The sequence below is a fragment of the Nomascus leucogenys genome, chromosome 8, assembly GCF_006542625.1.
Source record: "Nomascus leucogenys isolate Asia chromosome 8, Asia_NLE_v1, whole genome shotgun sequence".
In the NCBI taxonomy this organism is placed as follows: Eukaryota; Metazoa; Chordata; class Mammalia; order Primates; family Hylobatidae; genus Nomascus; species Nomascus leucogenys.
Genome location: NC_044388.1, coordinates 106452767 through 106472009, shown reverse-complemented (window position 1 = coordinate 106472009; position 19243 = coordinate 106452767). Strand labels below are relative to the sequence as shown.

At 55.0% G+C, this 19243-nt stretch overlaps 1 protein-coding gene across 6 annotated transcripts in view; it reads right to left on the bottom strand.

The window, feature by feature from the left end:
- The window catches only part of HMCN2 (hemicentin 2), a 169802-nt gene that overhangs the window by 91572 nt on the left and 58987 nt on the right, over positions 1 to 19243 (bottom strand). For all 6 annotated transcript variants that reach the window (XR_004031451.1, XM_030818033.1, XM_030818036.1 and 3 more), the window contains 5 exons: positions 16450 to 16562; positions 16187 to 16346; positions 14683 to 14848; positions 3854 to 3981; positions 505 to 759 (listed from right to left, as the gene is read on the bottom strand). Coding sequence is in view for 5 of the 6 variants with exons in the window: in XM_030818033.1 (XP_030673893.1) it covers positions 505 to 759; positions 3854 to 3981; positions 14683 to 14848; positions 16187 to 16346; positions 16450 to 16562 (822 nt within the window). In the remaining variant the exon portion in view is untranslated. The remainder of the gene's footprint in view (positions 1 to 504; positions 760 to 3853; positions 3982 to 14682; positions 14849 to 16186; positions 16347 to 16449; positions 16563 to 19243) is intronic.

The following is a 19243-nucleotide window of genomic DNA, read 5'->3' as shown; positions in this document are numbered from 1 at the left end:
GTGAAACTGCTAGCACCACTGATCCAGAACTTTCTATGCACCAGGTGCTTCACACTCTCTCTCACATGGACCCCCCCACATACTACTGGACCCACTTTGCAGGTGAGAAAACTGGGGTCAGAGAGTGTAGGTGACTGGCCTATGGTTGTCTGGATGGCCCTGGGTCCAGTGTCACTCCCCAGTTACTGCCCCAGGTGCCTCTGTCCACCCAGGTACTCAGGGGCCCCACAGGTCACCGCCCAAGGGTAAGAAGTACAGGGAACCCCTGCTGGGAGCTCTGAGGACCACCTGGTCCATACCCAAGGGCTGACAAAGGCTCCTGGACACAGGATAGCCCCAAAGCTGTGGGGCTGGAAGGTCCCAGAAAGGGCCAGGGCTCTATCTGTCCCAGGAAGGAAGGGAACGGGCAGGCACAGAGCCCGGAACAGAGAAGAGCACCTCCCATGTCCAGTCTGTGGCTGGGAGAGCTGGGGAGAAGCAGGTTCTGGGGCCAGGGAGACTCACCCAGCACCCTGAGCTCCACCTCCCAGGCATCCACTCCGGCGCTGTTGGAGGCCTCACAGCGGTACCTCCCGGCATCAGAGGTTCTGATGGCTGCGAAGTGGACGGAGCCCTCAGGCCCCCGGCCCTGCAAGTCCACGCCATCCTTGGACCAGCTCAGCTGGGGCTCTGGGTTGCCCTCAGCGACACAGTTCAGATCCAGGGCTTCTCCCACCAGCACCTTCAGAACCCGGGGGCCTGGCTGCACCTGAGGGGGGACTGAGAGGCCACAGGAGGGGTATCAAGGCTGGGGGACCCAGGCGAGAGGGTCCCAGAACCTAGACCCAAGCCACATCTCAGATGTCACCAACCAGCAAAATTGTCATGGAGCACAATCTAAGGCTGGCAGGAAAAGATGTTGGGACACCTCACATGGACTCCCCCAAAGTGAGTGAGCCTCTGGTCTTTCACCTGAACACACGCACTCATGAAAGACTCAACCCTCAGGGCTGAGCTTGTATATCCCTCTGCCCTCGCCAATGTGCCTGACATCATTTAAGAAGCACCACTCAGGGCTGGGAGCGGTGGCTCACGCCTGTAATCCCAGCACTTCGGGAGGCCGAGGTGGGCAGATCGCCTGAGGTCAGGCGTTTGAGACCAGCCCGGCCAACATGGCGAAAACCCATCTCTATTAAAAATACAAAAATTAGCTGGGCGTGGTGGCGCGCACCTGTAATCCCAACTACTCGGAGGCTGAAGCACAAGAATTGCTTGAACCCGGGAGGCGGAGGTTACAGTGAGCTGAGATCGTGCCACTGCACTCCAGCCTGTGTGACAGAGGGAGGCTCTAAGACAAAAAAAAAAAAAGCGCCACTTGGGATTCATCCAGCTCAGTGCACAGGGGAAACTGAGGCAGGGCAGAGGGGTTGACTCATAATGGCCAAGCAAGGTTCGGAGGCAGCATGCGCAGAGGTGGCTCCAATCCCAGTTCAGCTCCTTATAGCCAAGGGACCCTGCTCCAGCCAGAGCCTCAGTTCCCCCTCATCACAACCCCTCCCGCCCGGCGGGATGAAATGAGGTGCAGCACTAAAGCAGCCAACACAGAGCCCGGTGCCTGGCATGCTGTGGCTGGAGTCGCTCCAGCTGGGCAGCACCGCTGCCCCATCCTTCCCTCCCCCTGGCTGTGGCTTCCTGCTCCTTCACATTTGTGGTTTCAAGTCACTTTCTCATCCTCCATCTCACTCGGTCCTTCCTACATGGCAAGTGATGCCATCCATGCCTGCACATTTTGCAGAGGGGGAAACTGAGGCTCAGAAAGGTTATATGACTTGGCCAGAGTCACCCCCCTCCCTCAGGGGATAGGAGCTGGCACCAACCCTGGGTCTGAGTGTCCAAGGGTCCAGGCCCCTGCGGGGCCAGACTGGGTGGGCACAAAAGAATTCTCAGAGCCCAGTGGCCACCTTGCTCCAGGCACTGCATGGGACACTGGGACAAGTGTCCTGGACCCTCGAGGGAAGCTGAGGTGCACACACCCCCTATGCAGCTTCTGAGAAGGAGCCTGGATATAAAACCACCCATGGGATCCTGGCCCTTGGGTGGAGACCAACCCCTTAGCCCAGGGCCTGGGTGCCCAGGAGCACAGAAAGCATGGATGCCCCGCCCATCTGTCCATCTCTCTCACACACCCGCTGAAAACAATAACAGCTTCCACTGTTCTGAGCATTCAATGCCCACAATGGGATGGGCTTTATTATGGCCTCACTTTATAGAGGAGGAAAGCAAAGCTCAGAGAGGCCAAGCGACTGGCCTAAGGTCACACAGCCAGTCAGTAGCAGAGTCAGGATTCAAACCCAGCTCTGTCAATGTTGAGGCCCTGTTCATTACCCTGACTCCCTGTTCCTGTGTCTCTCTCACACCCCCATGCAAACCCATGGGAACCCTGGAGCCCCTTCCCACTCTGGGCCTCAGCTTGTCCGTCTGTAAAATGAGGTGTGAGCTTAGATCTGGGGCAGCACACTTTTTCTGTAAAGAGTCAGGTGGTCAGGATGCTGGACTGTGAGGCCAGGCAGGCTCCCTCCACTTCTCACCTCTGCCGTCAGAGGGTAAAGCAGCCACAGGCGGCACATAGATGAACATGCGTGGGCGTGTTCCAATAAAACTTGTATTTATAAACACTGAATTTTTGTTTTTTGTTTTGTTTGAGACAGGGTCTCACACTGTTGCCCAGGTTGGAGTACAGTGGCATGATCACGGGTCACTGCAGCCTCGACCTCCTGGGCTCAAGCTATCATCCCACTTCGGCCTCCTCAGTAGCTGGGACTACAGGTGCGGACCATTGCGAGTGAGTAATTTTTTATTTTTTGTAGAGATGGGGTCTTGCTATGCTGCCCAGGCTGGTCTCAAACTTCTGGGCCCAAGCCATGCTCCCGCCTAGGCCTCCCAAAGTGCTGGGATTATGGGCATGAGCCACTATGTCTGGCCAACACTGAAATTTGAATTTCAGATAAATTTGAAATGTCACAAAACATTATTTAGTTGGTTTTTTGTGCTTGTCCAATTATTTTAAAAAGTGGAAGCCATTCTTCACTGGCTCATGATCTCTGAAAACAGGAGGGCAGATTGGGCCCTGGGGCCATAGTTGGGCCTGTCTTGGATGCCTCTCAGGGTTCTTTCGGATGACGAGCGCCCTCCCTTTTCAGTGTATGACTCCCACTGGCTGGCTCCCTTTGAATGAGCCCTGGACTCACAGGGGAACGCCCACTCCTGGGACCCCCCCACCAGGCTGGGAATCAGAGCCACAGTGGGGTACATAGGGACCTTGGACTAGAGGAAGGGATACACGGAGAGTGGCACCTCCTGTTACAGGTGCACAAAGTGCCTCGTTGATGGCAGTGGTGGGAGCAGGGGCTCAGAAGGGCCTCTTGGGGGGCATTAAGATGCTCCCAGCAGGAGGGGGCTCTGTGGCACCTCACAGGCCTCTTCCCATCGCCACGCCCTGGGCTTCCCGCTGGGCCTCGCGCACCAGGCAGAGATGCTGTCAGACCCACCTTCATGGGTTCCCCTCTGACACCTGTCCTCCCAAACCCAGGTCCCCACTGTGCTCTGCCCTGTGTTCTTGGGGGCCTCTGAATAGTGTCTCTAGGACCCCCCAAGAGCTATGGGGAGAGGTGGAGAAAAAGGGTGGAGGAAGAGAGACAGGCCTGAGAGAGACAGGAAGTGGGGGTGGCAAGAGGAGGTGGCAGAGGTGCACGGAGGGAGAGGTGACAGAGCCTGACAGGCCTGGGCTTGGGCTACAGGAGGGGCACTGAGAGACCTGAGGGACAGGCAGGGTGACGGGGGACAGGGAGGGACTGGGGCTGACAGCTGATCCTACCTTGCACCCCAAGGATGTAGCGACGGGAGGCGGACCCTGCAGGGTTACTGGCTGTGCACTCGTAGTGGCCGCTGTCACCCACCTGGACCTGGGCCAGACGCAGGGAGCCAGACGGGAGGAGGCCATGCCTGCGGGAATGAGGAGCACTGGTGAGACCCCCACTGACCCCACCCCCATGGAAAGGCCTCAAGACCCAACTTGAACCAGCCACCTCCCCCAGGAAGCCTTCCGAGAATGAGCCAGCAGCCACCATCTACCCCCACCCCCGCCTCCATCCTCCCTGAACCACCAGGCCAGGGCCAGTCTCACACCTACTGGTGTAAGGGAAGAAGAGCACTGGACTAGGAGTCCACTAGCTTGGGTTCGAGTCTAAACTCTAAATCCTTCCTAGCTGTGTGACCTCAGGCAAGTTGCTTCACCTCTTGGAGCGTCCATTTCCTCATCTGTAAAATGGGCATGCTAAGACGGCCTGTGTCTGAGCCAGGGCTGGTAAACGGAGTCTATCACAGGCTCAGCCCAGGGCCAGGAACCTGCCCACCGCTTGACACCTGTTGACTGCGGGTGGCAACTCCCCCTCCTCTGCCACACACACCTGCCCTGTGTATGGGATGAAGAAGCTGGCAGCCCTGAGGCCCTCTGGTCTGGTGCCAGGGCCGGCCTGACTCTGACTGCAGTCGCTTGGTGCTCTTACGTCCAGAACTGTGTTGAGGGTCCTCAGGAGGAAGCTGTGGAGTCCCCACCCCTGCTGCCATCGTTGTCCTCCCCAGTCTGGCTCAGCTTGATAAGTCATATCACTCCCATCCCACAGGGATCTAGGACCCCCAGCCAGGCTCCTGCAGCTGGGCTGGACCCCAAGGGTCCCCTGCAGACATGATGTCACTGGCCCATATGTGCTGGCTCTGCACAGCTCCTGCCTCCATAAAACAGGGAGGGCAGCTGCGGCCACTGACCCTGGCTGGCCTCAAAAGCACGCAGCCAGCATGGGGGTGGGGGACTCCAAGGCCCAGTCGCCGGCCCTGCGCTCACCAGCTGGTGAGCTGGGATGCTCCAGTCCTGGCCCCCACCTTGCTTTCTGCTGAGCCTCAATTCCCTCCTCTGCAAAACAGGGCTCACAGAGCCCCTTATAGAATCCTTAGGGCTCCTCATAGCCCCACCTCGCAGGCAGCTGCAAGGACCACATGAGACAGGGTAAGCAAAGTGCGGGCCATGCAGTCATTAAACAGGGCAATACCACTGGCAATTCTCGGGCTACTAGCTGAAAACTCTGTCTCCCCAACTGTAAAGTAGGGCAGTGACACGCCCTTTCCAGCCACCCCCTCCATCCATTTGTCCCAAGCATCCAGCAGCCTCTCGGGGGGACAAGTTCTCTGAGGATGGCTGTGGATGACATAGTGGGTGGTGGCCTCTAGAGCCCGGGCACTGGGCTGGATTGCCTGGGTCTAACCTGCTGGGCCATGTGCTAGCTGCGTGAGGTTGGGCAAGTCACCTCACCTTCCTGTGCCTAAGCCATCTTGCTTTGGAAAATAGAGCCATCAGTCGTGCTCAATGCTCACAGGGTTATCAAAAGAACTGAATGGCCTAATTCATAACACGACGTCTGGAACAGAGAGGCCCTCAACAAAGGTCGGCTGCCTCCACGGAGACAAGAGCACATGCATAAATAATACACAAAGTTTTGCATGTTTTAAAACTTGCATCATGAGCTATATCACAATATAAATGGCATCATGAGTATATATATATAGGGCTAATTCATTCATTTTTGACTGTTGTATAATAATCCCTTGTATGATCACACCACAATTTATTAACTTGCTCCCTTTTGAGTGGACACTTAAACATTCAAAACGGCCGGGCACAGTGGCTCACGCTTGTAATCCCAGCACTTTGGGAGGCCGAGGCGGGCGGATCACGAGGTCAGGAGATCAAGACCATGATGAAACCCCGTCTCTACTAAAAATGCAAAAAAAAAAACATTAGCCAGGCGTGGTGGCGGGCGCCTGTAGTCCCAGCTACTCGGAGAGGCTGAGGCAGGAGAATGGCGTGAACCCGGGAGGCGGAGCTTGCAGTGAGCCGAGATTGCGCCACTGCACTCCAGCCTGGGCGACAGAGCGAGACTCCGTCTCAAAAAAAATTAAACATTCAAAACTTTATCTCTTCCTTCTTTCCTTCCTTTCTCCTTCTTTCCTTCCTTCCTTCCTTTCTCCTTCCTTCCTTCCTTCCTCTCTGTCTGTCTCTCTCTCTCTCTCTCTCTCTCTCACACTGCTGTATGTGTCTCACATGCACCGGAGCAGGTCCCCTGGGCTACAGGCTCACACCCTCTGCTCTCAAAGATCTCACACTTTGCAGGGGAGGGGTTCTCATCAGATTCTCCCAGCTGCATGTGAAACATGCTGATTCTCAGGCCCTACCCAGAGACCCATTCTATGGAGGAGGTAGGAATTGGGGTTTTACTAAAAAGCCCTAGGTAGCTGATACAAGTGGCTGGGGAACCACCTCCGGGGAACCACTGCCTGGGGACATGAAGACGTGCCCCTTCCCCAAGAAGCAGCATGGCAGAGCAGATGGGTGCGGGTCTTTGACGGCAGGTGTCCTGGTGAGAACCACCATTCTGCCTCTTACAGGCTGACCTCAGGCCAAGGACGCCATCTCCCTGAGTTTCAGTGTCCTTACCTAGTATGAACTGATATCACACACACAAAGCCTGAGGTGCCTGGCACATAGTATGTGGATAACACCTGCTCATCTTTCAATACCGAGACATCACCTCCTCCAGGTCACCTAAACCGCCTTGCTATTAGTGGGACACAAATCCCCAGCCAGTGTCTGGGATCTCTCCCCAGTCTTCAATCAGCTGGGCAGCCCTGAACAGGTTGCTCAGTCTTTATGGTGCAAAGGAAAACGCGAGAAAACACCACAGAAATATGTATGTGTCCTGGCAATGGGTAAACATTTCCCCTGCGTAGCTCTCCTCTGTCTGCCACTCCAGCTTGAATTTTCTCTTCTACAGCTTTTTAAAAAATTAAATAATGTTGACATGTCAAAACCCACCAATCAAGGGCCAAATCCATTTGACGCTGAAACGTATACACTCAATCACATTGCAGGCTGGGATGCAGTTCCCTCCCTCGATTTCACCGCAACACCTGGGCTGGCAAACAGGGATGATGTGGGCCAGTGGGAAGAGGTCTGGGCTGGAAACTGGAGTTCTGGATCCGAGATCCAACTGTGCTTCAGACATGCTGTGCAGCCCCAGGCAGGGCAGTCAACATCTCTGAACCCCATTTCATATTTCAAAAGGCAGCACCCAGTCTGGGCGACACAAGGAGACCTGGTCTGTACAAAAAATAAAAAATTAGCTGGGCATGGTGGCACACGCCTGTGGTCCCAGCTAATTGAGAGGCTGAGTTGGGAGGATCACTCGAGCCCAGGAGATTGAGAGCTCCGCTTGCGCCACTGTACTCCAGCCTGGGCAACGGGGCAAGACTCTGTGAAGAAAAATAAAGGGAGAGAGATAAGGAGGGAGGGAGGAAGGGGGACAGAGACAGAGAGAGAGAGAGAGAGAGAAAGAAAAGGCAGCTCCGGACTCTATTATCTGAGAAGTTGCCTTCCAGAACTTTAAGGACCGTAAGACCCCTGCTCCCCTCCTCACCAAACCCTTAAAAAGATAGGAAATGGGGGCTTCAGGGAAAAAAAACAACTTCCAAAAGTGTTAACAATTCACACCAATAAAAGTGGGTATCTTATCTTTCTTAGGAGCAGCCCAGATCATTTCCTAGAAGGAGGATTCTGCTTGCTACACCACCAAGGAAGAAATGGAGGAATCCATTTTACAGATGGACAAGCTGAGGCCAAAGGGCCCAGGACCTGCCCAGCAGAGCCTGTGTCTGCTCTAAATGCCAAACTGGCCACATCCTCACCTGCTCTCAAGCCCTCTGTGGCTGCCCACTGCTCCCTGACAAAACCCAAGCACAGTACTATGGCCTGTGTGGACCTACACAGAGCACCCCCAACTCCCCTGCATCCCTGCATGGAGGCACTGGACCACCATTCCTCCACAGGGGGCCAGGCCCATCTCACCAGCCCTCTTGTGCACATGCTGTTCCTTCTACCTGGGACACACCTGCATTTCCCATTCACCTGGATGATACTTGATTCATCTTCCAATACGGAGACATCACCTCCTCCAGGAAGATTGACTTGATGCCCCAGGCTGGTAGGTTCATCCTGTAGGCTCCCACAGCTGCCTGAACATCCTACCATCATAGCCTCCACCACACTGGCTTGTCACCACCTGTTACCTGCCTGCCTGTGACTCCAAGGGGACATCCGTCTTATTTCCCTTGGTATCTCCAGGACCTGCTCAGATCTGGCACAGAGAGATGCCTTTATCATGACCCTGAACATGCTCTGCAGAGACTCAGGGAAAAGGTGAAGCTGCAGCTATGGGCCTGGGGTTTCGAGGGCAGCCCACCTCCTGCTCCTTCTGCCCCTACCACTCTCCCGCCACGTTCCCAGAAGCTCGGTGGGAGGTTTGGGGGCTGCAGCCCAGCAGGGAAGAGGAGGCGGCAGCGGAGAGATGGGAAAAAGGGAGGAGGCCACAGAGTCTCCGAGGAACAGGCTGCTGTTGGGCGCGTGGTGTGATGAGCGGGGCAGACTTCATCGCGGCGTGCACGGCCAGATGGCTCCATGCAGCGCCCAGATGAGAGTGGAGAGGTTTGAGGGGAATTTCCTGTTTATGACATCCATCTGGCTTGAGCCCCTGCGGTGAGGCGCACGCAGATGTCAGAGTGGTGGGGAGAAGCGAGAGGGGCCCACGGGGCAGAGGGCTGCCCAGAGAGACCAAAGGGCATCTGATAGAGAGTGCCAGGAATAATGCCAGCTCCCAGGCCTCACCTGTCTGCCCCATCCCCAGCACACACCTTTGCTGCACTCAGGGAAGCCTTCTCCGCTGCCCCAGGCAATGCCCTGCTTCTCATTACATGCTTCCCATGCCATTATGCAGTTTCCCACGCCTGTCATTACGCTGTCTGATGGCTCTGTGAGGGGAGGAGCCAGGTCTGCCCAGGTCCCCGGCATGCCCCAGTTCAGCACGGGCCCTGGCCTGGCCCATAGTGGGTGTTCAATAAATATTTCGTGGCAAATTGCAGCTGTTCCCTGTCCATGCCACACACTCCCTTCCCCGCTTTCACTGACACTGGCCCCTGCTCTCCCTCCCTCCCCACAGACCTTCCACCATCTCAATACCGCCCTCCTGCCCTCCCCAGACCCCCGCGGTCTCCCACATTGCTGTTCTTGCTGCCTCTGTCTCTAAAGCATCCAGGAGCAGGGCCGGCGGCTGTGGAATGAACGGCACTCCTCCCAGAGTCACCCAGCCTGCTGCAGGGCTGGTTCTCAGCACAGAGCACACAGTCAGGCAACACTCAACAGATGCCCACTATGCACTAGTGGACACCAGCCCTGCCTGCTGGGTCCAGGACGGGGTCTGAGCCTGGGCAGGCAGCCTGGAGAGAACCCCTGCCGGTAACCACTGCCTCAACTCACATCTTTTTCCTGTGGCCTGACCAGCATCACAGACCAGTGAGGAGGCCACATGAGGGAAGGTCATGCTGGAGAAATTCAGGAGGAGGTGCCTGAGACACACCAAGGGGCCAAGCACAATAAATAAGTCGGGGGGGGGGGGGGGCAGCGCCATCACATGAGCCCAGAGAGTGTAAGCCCGGCGATGCTAGTGCTGCTAACGAGGATGGTGCTGATGCCAGCCACAGCTGTCAACTATTGAGCGCTTCCTGTGTGTCACTGTGCCACTAAGCATGCTCTCACTTAGAATCCCAACAGCCAGACCCACCAGGCAGGCAGACCCCACTACCACACCCCCTTTTGCAAAGGAGAAGACTGAGCTTCCGGAGGTGTGGTCCTGGTGTCCACGGCCACTCAGCTGGCCAGCGCACAGCAAGGACTGGACCCTCACACTGTGCGACCATGCTACTTCCTAACCGCCACGGTGATCTAAACGTCCGGCTCTGAAGGTGAGTAAACTTAAATGTGCTCCAGAAAGAGAGCCACTGCCCATAGGCTGACAAGACAGAATCCAGAGCCACCAGGCCAGAAACCAACAAGGGCTTTGAGGATCCACCAAGGTACAGTCCCCATGCAGGGCCCTGGGCAGTCCAGGCACACCACTGGCTTGCAGAGAGCAGTGAGCTGCTTTCCCTGCCACAAGTCGCCAGACCCCAGCTGCAGGCCTCACCTCTCCCCTCTAATGAGCTGGCCCAGTGGCCCCCTTCCAGGAGAAGGGTGGGTGTCCTGCAGTGTGCTTGGGAAGGGGCAGAGGAGGGTGGTGGGGGTATCAAAGGAAGAAAACCTGGAAGAATGAGACAGAAGCGCACCATCCTCTCACTGCCCCCACACCGCGCTGGGATTAGGGATTTGGCCCTGTGTGGAACGCTGGCCGACTGCCTCCGGGAGCCACAGCCAGAGCCAGGAGTGCTCACAGCCGTCCCATCTCCTCATCGGAATCCCAAACAAACATTGTTGCCTGGAAACACTGCCTCGCCCCAGCATCCCTGGGCTGAATCATGGGACCAGAGCCCTGAGATGCTCTCTGGCCACCATTGCCTGTCCAACCCTTTCATTTCTCAAACGGAAAGGCTGAGGCCCAGGGAGGGGAGAGGGGAAGGGTCTTGTTCAAGGTCACCCGGCGAGCTGGGGTGAAGCTGGGATGGGACCCCAGGTCTTCTGCCACCTGACCTCACACACAGCCCAAGCCCATGTCTTGTCTCCGAGGCTGCAACACAATCCTGGGCACAGGTTATTGCTCAGTCAATGCTGCTGACATCAATTTTGAATTTGCAACTTGGATGTCTTTTTCAAAAACAAGTCCCACAGGAAAGAAGCACTCAGTGACCATTCCCACCCTCGGACTTCACCATTGGCTTTTGGGACCATCCCGCAAGGAACCGACCCAGGAGATAAAGAGGAACATCGTGCAAAGCTGTTCCAACAGTCTCATTTATGACCGTGAGAGCTGGCAACACGGCTGTGCCCCACACAGAGCAATGACTTAGCAATGATGGGAGCCGAGCGCCCTGGAATGTTATTTTGCCCCTTTTTTTTTTTTTTTTTAAGACAGAGTCTTGCTCTGTTGCAAGGATGGAGTGCAGTGGCGCGATCTTGGCTCACTGCAACCTCCACCTCCCAAGTTCAAGCGATTCCCCTGCCTCAGCCTCCCGAGTAGCTGGGACTACAGGTGCGCACCACCACACCCGGCTATTTTTTTTTTTTTTTTTTTTTTTTGTATTTTAGTAGAGACGGGGTTTCACCATGTTGGCCAGGATGATCTCGATCTCCTGACCTCGTGATCCGCCTTCCTTGGCATCCCAAAGTGCTAGGATTACAGGCATGAGCCACCATGCCTGGTCTATTTTGCCCTTTAAAAGGAAAAGCAAGTGACGTGGGCCAGGATGAATCGAGAAAATGGATAAAAGAGAAAAGGAATCCGTGATGAGGATGGAATATAAGATGCACGAGGTTTAATTTTAGAACAGCCCCTACAAGGACAAGAGCAGTTCCAAAGGGACTGGGACACAGCTGGGTGGCTCAGAACTTCACGGCTTCTGAGGTTCCTAGGATGCTTCCTCTGTGAGCACTTGCTGACTTGGGGCGGGGGTCGAAGATACCTAGGAGTTCAGAGAGCCGTGGCCCACCTGATACATGTGTCCCTGTGCGTGCGTCTGTGTATGTCTGCATGTCTGTGCATGCTGGGACCCAGCCCCAGGAGCTGCAGGGTCAGGTTCCACATCCCCACACCCCATGTGTCTCTATTTCCTCCTCAGTGCACTGGGCACGGTGCCATCCACCCCACCCACCTCCAGGGCGCTGGCAGGAGAGGGCCGCCCCTGGACAAGGGGGAATGGAGGGGGCCTCAGAGGCTCAGCACATCTTGGCTCTCAGCCCTGACTACACCGCAGAATTCCCCACGGACAGGAGAAGGGGTTGCCATGGAGCCCTGTCCTTGGGGCAGCTCAGCAAGGAAGAGCAAGGGAGCAGGGGAGGGGGGAAGGGGGCGTGGAGGGCAGCTGGCCCCTCTCGTCAAGAGATGAGCACCTTCGACTCACCAGACGCATCAGCCAGATAAGTGCTCCGTTTCCAGAAGGGCAGCTTTGAGGCCAAGCCTGGGGACATCCTTGGAGAAGGAAGGACAAGGAAGACGAGAGGGGAAGGGAGGGGAAGGGGAGGAAGAGGAGGGAAAGGGAAGAGGGAGACAGGAGGGGAAAGGGAAGAGGGAGAGAGGAGGGGAAGAGGAAGAGGATTTAGGAAAGGAGAGGAGGGGAAGGAGCGGGAGGGGAGGGGGAAGCAGACAGACAGAAAGTCTCACTGTGTGTTTTCCAAGGGGCTTTTTAAGTCTCTGTGTTCTGGTCGAGTCACCGAGGGACGGAGGGGGTGCGGTGTGTCTGTGAGAGGCTGAGCGTGGTTCTGTGTGTGGATGCTGCCAGTGTGGGGCAGGGAGGGAACCAGAGGGCCCAGAGCCTGCGAACAAAGCTTCAAGTACAATCCAAAGTGAGGCTATGGCCGGGCGCGCTGGCTCACGCCTGTAATCCCAGCACTTTGGGAGACCAAGGCAGGCGGATCACCTGAGGCCAGGAGCTCGAGACCAGCCTGACCAAGATGGTGAAACCCCATCTCTACTAAAAATACAAAAATTAGCCGGGCGTGGTGGCGGGCGTCTGTACTCCCAGCTACTCGGGAGCCTGAGGCAGGAGAATCACTTGAACCAGGGAGGCGGAGGTTGCAATGAGCCGAGATTGCACCATTGCACTCCAGCCTGAGCAACAAGAGCGAAACTCCGTCTCCAAAAAAAAAAAAAAAAAAAAAAAAGCGAGGCTATTCACAGTCACCAAAATGTGGAAACAGCCCCAGTGCACATCAACTGATGAGTGGACACACAAAAGGTGAGCACCCACAGGATGGGACACTATTTGGCCATTAAAAGGAAGCAAGCACTAATCTGGCTATGACATGGATGAACCTGGAAGACATTGAGTTAGGTGACAGAAGCCAGACATGAAAGGCCCCATGTAATTCATTTATATGAAATGTCCAGAATAGGCTGAAAGCAGATCAGTGGCTGTCAGGGGCTGCAGTGGGGCTGGAGCGGAAATGGGGGGCTAGTGGCTGCCAATGAGTATGAAGTTTTTTTGGGAGGGTGATGAACATGTTCTAAAATTGATTGTGGTGATGGCTGCACAGTCTGAATATACTAAAAACACTGAACTGTGTCCTTTAAGCGAATGATACAGTATGTGAAGTACATCTCAATAAAGCTTTTATATTTAAAAAGCAGGTGACAATTGAGGTAACAGGTGTGGTAGGATGACGATAAATCTGTAAAAGCTGGAGAGGATGTCTCAGTTTGTGAACAGCAACAGCAGGGAAATCACATGAAAGGGGGCGAGTTCTCAGCACATCTGACTTGCTAAGCACCGCACGTCCGTCATTACCCCACAGGGGTGCTATTTAATAACGTCCACTTTGCAGATGGAGGAACAGGCCAAGAGGAGCCAGTGGCCACATGAGGTTGTACGATTAAGAAGGGAGCAGGCAGTTCCGCACCGGGTCTGCGGAACTCCAGGGCCTGAGCACTTAACCCCACCCCCGCCTCCCAGCACATTTTCCTCCTCATTTAGATAAACTCTCAGAATCTCCCAAATATGGAGATGAAAACAATGTAAGCCAGCACGAAGTGAAGAGGGCAAGGGAGAGGGAACACAACACAACTCTAGGATTGCAAAAGCGGTTTTCGCAAATTTACAGCTCCCCGCTGACCTATTAACACACCACGGTGAGGAGCGGTGAACAAATGGGAATGCGGTTCCCGTTTCAGTGACAAGCCATAATCAACACGCATCCTCCAGCTGAGGGCCACCACCCAGCTCCACCACCGAGCCGCGGAGCTAGGACAAGGCTTTTTAGGGGAGCTGTGGGCTCCCACGGCCCCCACCACACCCCCACCCCACAACATAGAGCTGCAGTGACGACAAGAGGGCATGGGGGGCCCCGCCGATGATGCCCAGGACCGCTCCCTGGGCCCCCGCCACCTTTAGGGGTGCCCGGCTGCAAGGATTGGCAGGACTCACCAAACAGATGTTCTGAGATGCACTGACACATGGTGGGGGCGGGGGTCACGTTACAGAGCAGGCTGCTCCGAGACCTGGGTCTGGAACATCTCAAAGACCCTGCCAGGGCTGATGTCACCAGACTGAGCCACAGAACCCCCCGGCCAGGGGCGAGGGCCCTAGCATCCCCCACATCCCCTCCTGGGGGGTACGGCATGGCTTTGAAGGACACCCAAGCCAGCCTCCTCCCTGTCCGCCCACTCCCAGGATCCCGGACAGAGAGCAGCTGAGTCAGACAGCCCAGCAGCCAGACACCTGGTCTGCACAGCAGGCATGGGGGTGGTGTGTGTTGTGGTCCCAGCCCTGGCTTTGCTCTTTCCTAGCTGGGTGATGGCGAGCAGCTCACTCCTTGGCTGAGCGTCAGTGTCCTGTCAGATATCAGGGGTGGCTGTGCAGATTAAATGGGATCCTGCAGGCAATGCCCCGTGCATGTTATTTCAGACAGGGAGTCTCACCCTGGGCTTCCAGGCACCCTCTAGAGGCCCCTTCCAGGCTTCTGGGGGCCCGTGGACAACAGCCCTGTGTGCAGAAGCCCAGGAGCACCCCATGGGAGAGACTGCAGGGTCCAAGACACCCGCTGGGTCACTGGTCACCTGAGGCAGGTTTCCCTCCAGCCCTAAGCTCTGTCCCTTGAGGCCATAGGACTGGGGTTACCTGTTGGTGATGGGCGGTACAGGGCGGGAGTCCTTCATCCAGGTGACCAGTGGGGGTGGGGAGCCCTTGGCCTCGCAGTCCAGGGTCACCTCTTCACCAGCCTTCGCTGTGACTCTCAGAGGCACGTCTGCATTACGTGACCCGTTCATATGGATCCTGGGTTTGGCTGTGGGGAGAGTAAGCAGGGCCTGTCAGCAGGGCAGAGGGGACTAGGGTCCATGAGCGCCCTGGGCCATGGTGCAGCTCCCCCAGGAGGCAGAGCCGGTACTGCACCCTTGACCTTCAGGAGGTCCAGAAGGTGGATGTGGCGGTTGGAAGGGGAAGAGTGCAGATTGGAGGTGGGACTCAGGTCCCAGGGTTTTCGCTCAGTCCTCCCCTATCCACCTCCCCCCCACCACCTTGCCCTGAGAACCCTGACCCGGTCCCTCCTGCCCCAGGATCTGTGCCTTCTCTGGCTTCTCTTCATCCTGCCGTCCCTTCCCCAGGGACATTCCGAAAGGCTCTGAACTCCTCCTCTCTCTCTACCTTCTCCTCTTGCTCATTCACTTATTCCCATGGTATCAGCCACCAAAGAATGCACAGACCCTCCCTCTGGACCTCTCGAAGCCTGGTGAGGGATTGATGGCAATCTGTGTATGTCACCTCTCTCTCACCTTAAGCTGAAGACCCCTCGATGGCAGAAACTGCATGGTACCCTTCCTTCCTCCTCCCTCCCCGCCCCCGCCTTTCTACCTTGGAGCTCATACAAGGAAGGCACTCGCTACCTGTCTGAGCAGCAACAGTGAAAGACGCTAGCCAGTTGGGGACATCAAAACCCATCCAGCCCTCCCGCGTTCCCCCGTACATTTGTAGTTCAGAGAGGAAATGCCCCCCAATTAGGAATTTTTTTTGCAATATAAAAATATTGACTGTAAGGGTCTATGAGAGAAAAAGCCTGGCTTATACATTTGCTCACTCCTCCCAGACGTATTTACTGAGAGCCAGCCCTACGGGGAATGCTGGGGACGGCAGCGAAGGAGACAGGTCCCGCCCCATCTTCACAGCCTTTAGGGTCCTTTGGCAATACTGGTACCAAAAAGCTCACTATGCGATTAATTATTGAATCACAGCTGTGATGGGTGCCAGGAAGGAGATATTCCACAGTTCACAGCAAGATGACTTGACCAGCCCGGGGGAACAGGGAGAGCTGAGATCTGACAGATGTGAGCAGTCAGCTGGGCCCAGAGGTGGGGAAACAGCATTCCAAGCAGAAGGAACTACATGTGCACAGGCCCTGAGGCAGGTTGGACCATTCCAGAAACAGAAAGGAGATCAGAGGGTCTGGGGCAGAGAGAGGTGGGTGAGAGGGCTGCTGGGGACGCGAGTCCTGTGCAGAGCCACGCGTCTTTGCAGGACTTGCTGATGCAACAGCTTCCCTGCCTCAGGCTCCACAGGGCTGAGGTGGGACTCCCTGTCTCCACATCCACTGAGCCCCCTCTCCCAGGACAGGGTTGGCATTACTCACTGTTGACAGAAAGCCGCATCTCCTGGCTGGAGAAGCCCACAGTGTTGGTGGCCGTGCAGACATAGGCCCCTGCATCCTGGGCAGACGGCTGCGCGATGAGCAGGGTGCCCTCCTTACTCACATTGTAGTGGGGACCTCTGGAGGTCAGGGCATTGGTTTCCTAGGGCAGAGGCACAGGTGACATCAGCGAAGCCCACACCTCCGCCCCATGACACACTGGGCCTACCTCTCCAGTTACCCTCTCGGTAACAGGCACTGCTTACCTTGGTCCAGGTGATGGTGGGGGTGGGAACTCCTGAAGCGACACAGGGGAGAGAGGCAGGAACCCCTTCATTGGTGATATGGTGGGTGGCAGTGGGATGGATTCTAGGTGGCACTGTTATAAATAAACCAATGTCAAAGCCAAGGCTCATTGCAGCATCATTCACAGTGGCCATAAGGTGGAAACAGCCCAAATGTCCATCAGCGATGCATGGGCACACAGCATGCAGTGTGTGCACACAACGGAAGAGTATTCATCCTTAAAAAGGAAGGAAATTAATTCCAACTATATGACATTCTGGAAAAGGCAAAGCAGTCGGACGTGGTGGCTTACGCCTATAATCCCAGCACTTTGGGAGGCTGAGGCAGGAGGATCACTTGAGGTCAGGAGTTCGAGACCAGCCTGGCCAACATGGTGAAACTCCGCCTCTACTAAAAATACAAACATTAGCTGGGCATAGTGGTGCATGCCTTGTAATCCCAGCTACTTGGGAGGCTGAGGCAGGAGAATTGCTTGAACCGGAAGGCAGAGGTTGCAGTGAGCAGAGATTGCACAACTGTACTTCAGCCTGGGAGACATAGTGAGACTCTTGTCTCCAAAAAAAAAAAAAAAAAAAAAAAAGAAGAAGAAGAGGAAGAAGAAGAAAAGACAAAACTGGATCAGTGGTTGCCAGGCTGGGGGAGGAAGGGATGAGGAGGCAGAGCCCAGAGGATTTTTAGGGCAGTGAAGCTACTCCAGGTGATATTGCAGTGATGGGTCCGTGTCACTATGCATTTGTCCAACCCCACAAAATAAACAACACCAAGGCTGGGCACGGTGCCTCACGCCTGTAATCCCGGCACTTTGGAGGCCAAGGTGGGTGGATCACCTGAGGTCAAGAGTTTGAGACCACCCTGGCCAACAGGGTGAAATCCCGTCTCTACTAAAAATACAAAAATTAGACCGGTATGGTGGCGGGCGCCTGCAGTCCCAGCTACCCAGGAGGCTGAGGCAGGAGAATTACTTGAACCCAGGAGGTGGAGGTTGCAGTGAGCTGGGATTGCACCACTGCACTCCAGCCTGGGCCAGAGAGTGAGACTCTGTCTCAAAAAAAATAAAAATAAAAAATAAAAAAAACCACTAAGAGGGAACCCATCTTAAAAAAAAAATAAAAATAAAAAACAAATAAACACCACCAAGAGGGAACCCCAGTGTAAACTGTGGGATTTGGAGTGATGATAACGTGTCTTCAGTGCTAACAACGGGCCGCCCTGGTGGGGGATGTTGACAGTGAAGAAGGCTGCACGTGGCGGGAGCGAGGGGTATGTGGGAAATCTCTGTACCTTCCGCTCAATTTTTCTATAAACTTAAACTGCTTTTAAAAGTCCAGTCTGTTTTTTTAAAAGGAATAAAATTCTGACACATGCTACACCACGGATGAACCTTAAAAACGTGCTAAGTGAAATCACGACATAGGAGGACAAATACTGTAAGATTCCACTTCTATGAAGTCCCTAGATAGGCAAGTTCATAGAGATAGGAGGCAGAAGGGTGGCTCCCAGGGGGCTGAGGGGAGACGGGAATGGGGAGCTAATGTTTAATGAGGACGGAGTTTCAGTTCAGGATGATGAGAAAGTCCTGGAGATGGAGAGCGGTAATAGTCCCGCAACAATGTGAATGTACTAACACCACTGCACACCTAAACATTGTCAAATGATACATGTTACGTCATGTATATCTGACAATTTTAAAAGCTTTCAGGCCAGGCACGGTGGCTCACGCCTGTAATCCCAGCACTTTGGGAGGCTGAGGTGGGCAGATCACCTGAAGTCAGGAGTTTGAGACCAGCCTGGCCAACATGGTGAAACTCGTCTCTACTAAAAATACAAAAATTAGCCAGGCGTGGTGGTGTACGCCTGTAATCCCAGCTACTCGGGAGGCTGAGGCAGGAGAATCGCTTGAACCCGGGAGGTGAAGGTGGCAGTGAGCCAAGATCGTGCCACTGCACTCCAGCCTGGGCGACAGAGTGACTGCGTCTCAGAAATAAATAAGTAAATAAAAATAAAAAAATAAAAGCTTTCAACGGGAGAATGAAACTGGCACAATCCCTGAGCCACCACTGCCTGCCATCATCAGTTTTTTTGTCTTCCCCATACAGAAGGCAGCATGTGCTTGGGAACCAGCTGCGCTGATTCATTGCTCTGGGGCTCTGGATAAGCACTTAATCTTTTGGTACCCATATTCCCTGATCAGCACAAAAGCTAATTTAACCCCAGTTCCCTGGTCCTCCCTTCTGGAATGGATAGATGAGCAGTGTTTGCAGAACACAGTGAGCTTAAAAACAGGTGTCACACCCACCCTGGGCACCACTCAGATTCACAGGCTTGAAAACGGGGGTCTCTACGGGGAGCGAGAGAGGGGCAACTAGGCATGGAGAAGCCAGGAGAGGAATCCAGAAGCCAGAGGCTCTGACGCTAGCACTTGGAGCTCCTTTAGGGAGGAAAATGGCCTTCTGGACTCCCAGGTGGCCAAAGCCAGCAGAGGCCCATAAATATTTGCTGAATAGAAATGAACTGAGCCAAGAGAGACTGAGCCTGTTCATGTCAGCCCCACAGAAGCGGCTGTGAGGGCACAGTGGGAAGTTAGGGGGTGAAACTGAGTGGAATCATATATAGAAACTAGCAGATGCCTGGCATGTGGTACACACTCAACCCTGGATGGCGATTTGATCTGGAATTATGAGGGGATGGCACTAGAATTACACCTGAGTGCTCAACCCAGCGCTTCTGAACTTTGCACTCCCCAATAAAATGGGG